The following is a 3,202-nucleotide window of genomic DNA, read 5'->3' on the forward strand; positions in this document are numbered from 1 at the left end:
TAAAAAACACAGCTTGCGTAAATGTAAATGCATTTAAAGGAAATATACTTTTTAAAAACACATTTCGAAAAGTTGAACATGTGATTCATAAACAAAATTAGATTTGTTTATATGATGATTAATTGAGGGTTCTCGATTCACAACAGTGTAGTGTGCCTTGAAGTCGTAGTATCATTAAAACGTTACAAGACTTTGCAGCCCGCCTTCACAAACTTTGATCCAAAAAAACACAAAAGTTAATTTTGTTTTTAACTATTTTTAATATGTCATATATAAGGAATGAACATTATTTAACCAATATACAATAAGTAGACAACCACTTGGTGGTCCCTACATCTAAACGTCCTAAACCACATCCATAACGATATACGTAAACAATTAAATATAGATACCTTCTCCGCTGAACAGATAGGGGGTCTCCAGTTCGTAGGAAACAAGGACATTATAACAAATGTGGTTCTTGTGTCGTCCAACGAAAAGTCACAAAATATATGTCTTTCGTAATAAGCTTCCAGAGAAGGTCGTTTATGAAACAGTTTCATTGTCATCACAAAACAACATTTATCGGTGAATTTTCCTCGTCATTTTGAGGGTTAAGGCACAATATACAGTATATAGTCGTCACACGAGACACGACAAGGTCATCACTGTAGCACTGACGATTGCAGGGAAGGGGGCGTGGCACTCCACGACATAGCGCTAGTTGTGTAGGGGAAGGAGATGTTCACCGGACTGTGGCGAGTTTGACCCAGAGCTGACAAACCTGTCATCCCCAGGGGGAGGGGGAACGACCCCAAGGACCCTCGCCCGTGGGTGGGGATGTGTGTTAGGGGAGAGGCACTTGGAAAACTGTTAAAAAACGACCGTGATAGTCCGTAGGTGTTGTCGTAAAGTTGCGGAAACAGAGACATCGGTAGGGATGACGTTGAGTTGGCTTTTAGATCGATGATTTTCGGCGGAGGACTTGGAATCTTGTCAAATACATCAGGCTTTTTGGCTTCTTTTTCAAAACTATTGTCACTGTGGTCCGATTTTTTACAAACGGAGTTTACGTCTTTGACGTGACACCGCGGGGAGCTGTCATTGCCCATGATACTGTCTATTGTAAAACTAGCACGTTTTTTGTTAACTGTTGGTTGAGGGGTGGATGCGAGGGGTGGAGAGTTGAGGAGCTGGTTATCCCGGGGGGTGGGGGGAGAGTGAAACGCGTCCCGGGAGAAATCCCCACTCGAGTCCGGATGGAGGCGGGAGGGTATCTTCACCAGATCAGAAGCCATATCTCCGGAAAGATTGTTCGAATCGTCCATGTTGTCACTGTCTTGCACGTCACTCTCGTCAAATGACAGCGGTTCTATTGATTGACAGTGGTCAATTTCACTTGAATTTCCAGAATCGATACTTTCTGATTTCTCACTCGAACAATCTTCGACTTTGTTGGGCGCCTTTACTCTCCTCTTCCTCCGACGATAGTTTCCGTTTTCAAACATCTCCTCACAGTTGGGATCTAGGCTCCAGTAGTTACCTTTTCCCGGTTTCCCCTTTTCTCTAGGAACCTTCACGAAGCAGTCGTTGAGGCTGAGGTTGTGCCGGATGGAGTTCTGCCAGCCTTGTTTATTGTCGTGGTAATAAGGAAAGCGCTCCATAATGAATTGATAGATTCCATTCAGTGTGATTTTCCTGTCTGGTGCACTCTTGATGGCCATGGCGATCAACGCGATGTAGGAGTACGGCGGTTTCTGTGGCTGTTCACGACGTTGCAGATCTTCAATCATGCGAAGGGCGTAAGCCCGGTTGATATCCAGGGTGGGATTGTAATAAAGACTGTACGGGTAGGGGGTAGATGTGTACGGATTGTAAAATCCTGGCATCGGACCCCCACCCCCAAGAGGCACCAAACTGTCTCTAGAACCCATCTTCAAAATTAAATTAAGTGAAATAAACTTCACAAAAACTTTGAGTTTCGGAAACAAAAGTCCTATAACACAATCACGTATATCATCCACGCGCTGGTCTGGCTAGTAATGATCACTCCTCATCAAAGTCGTCACCCGGTGATGTGATCAAGGCTGAGCAATGTTACTGTTACGAAACGCTCAGTATGAGACCTGGGTGAGCACTGATCCTTCTCTCTACCTTCCCCCTTCTTAAAGCACTGAGCCCGCCTCTGTCCGTCCGGCCAGCAATTGTTGTATGTTATTGTTTTGTATAGGCATTTGACTTGCTGATAGCCAAATAAATGGAACAGCGAGCAAGCGGTGTTAAAGTTTCTTTTGTCCCGCGGCGCGGCAAATGCCAGTTACACTTACGTTTCCAAGCACTTTACATCCCTCGACCAATCAGAGCGCGCCATTTCCAGTGAAATGTTTATAAAACATTACTAACAATTATTTTGCCCACCCAAGATGCGGCGCTCGTGTTTATTTGGAAATTTCCAAACGAGAAATTGACCACCCATAACACAAACAGCGATTAGATGAGCTTTTTATAACCTGTTTCGCGTGGTTCTTCGTTTAATTAACCATCCGGTGATCATATCAAAAACTATCATACAAGTATTTAGGGAGTATTTTGACAGCGCCGGTGGGATGAATGGTGCGTAGTCGACATGGGTTGTGTATACACTAGATAAAGCTAGCCGACCCACAGTCAGGCTTCCCTTACCCTCGCGTCTGTAGACTCTGTCTCTGAATGTCAGCTCGCTGGGGAGGGGGAACTGGGAGGGGTGAGCCATGCAACGAGAAGCCATTCCGACTTTTACAGGGAATTGTTCACGGCAGTCATAGTGTGATGCTGTGCAGAATGTTGATCACGATCTCAAGAAAGACACTGGTTTCTTTATTTTCAGCAAATGTCACTTTTTACACTATCTCACACCGTTTACATGATCACGTGTAGGTGGTAATACGGCGTTTATGTGTTTCAAATGAGAGACAGCGATGTGCGATGTTTAAATCAATGTCAGTTGTTCAAAAATAAATGTTCCATAATTTGGAGAGAACATATGTTTGAGTCACGGGAATTTGAATAATATTTTCATGGTTTGAACAGTCATAGTTCGAATTAATGGGAATAAAATTGCAAATGCTTTGTACAGCCCTCTCCCCACTTGAGGTAAAGTAGCGAGCGCTGTCTCACACTTCAAGTGGGCGTGCGGGGCTCGGCATTTCAAAACATAGCAGTCAGCAATTTCCTCCTTTTCTCG

The 3,202-nt window shown here is 44.1% G+C and overlaps 1 protein-coding gene across 1 annotated transcript; it reads right to left on the reverse strand.

Moving 5' to 3' along the window:
• Positions 1–289: 289 nt before the first annotated feature.
• LOC124125117 (forkhead box protein L1-like) lies at positions 290–2,261 on the reverse strand. The gene has a single exon (XM_046488441.2). It carries the CDS (start codon positions 1,911–1,913, stop codon positions 645–647), a length of 1,269 nt encoding a protein of 422 aa, XP_046344397.2. The 5' UTR covers positions 1,914–2,261; the 3' UTR covers positions 290–644.
• Positions 2,262–3,202: the final 941 nt, after the last annotated feature.

The sequence above is a fragment of the Haliotis rufescens genome, unplaced genomic scaffold (genome assembly GCF_023055435.1).
Source record: "Haliotis rufescens isolate VD_foot unplaced genomic scaffold, xgHalRufe1.0.p SCAF_17, whole genome shotgun sequence".
NCBI classification, from domain to species: domain Eukaryota; kingdom Metazoa; phylum Mollusca; class Gastropoda; order Lepetellida; family Haliotidae; genus Haliotis; species Haliotis rufescens.

Excerpts from the sequence above, each read along its gene's own strand:
- LOC124125117 (XM_046488441.2), bottom strand. The coding sequence starts at position 1,913 with ATGGGTTCTAGAGACAGTTTGGTGCCTCTTGGGGGTGGGGGTCCGATG.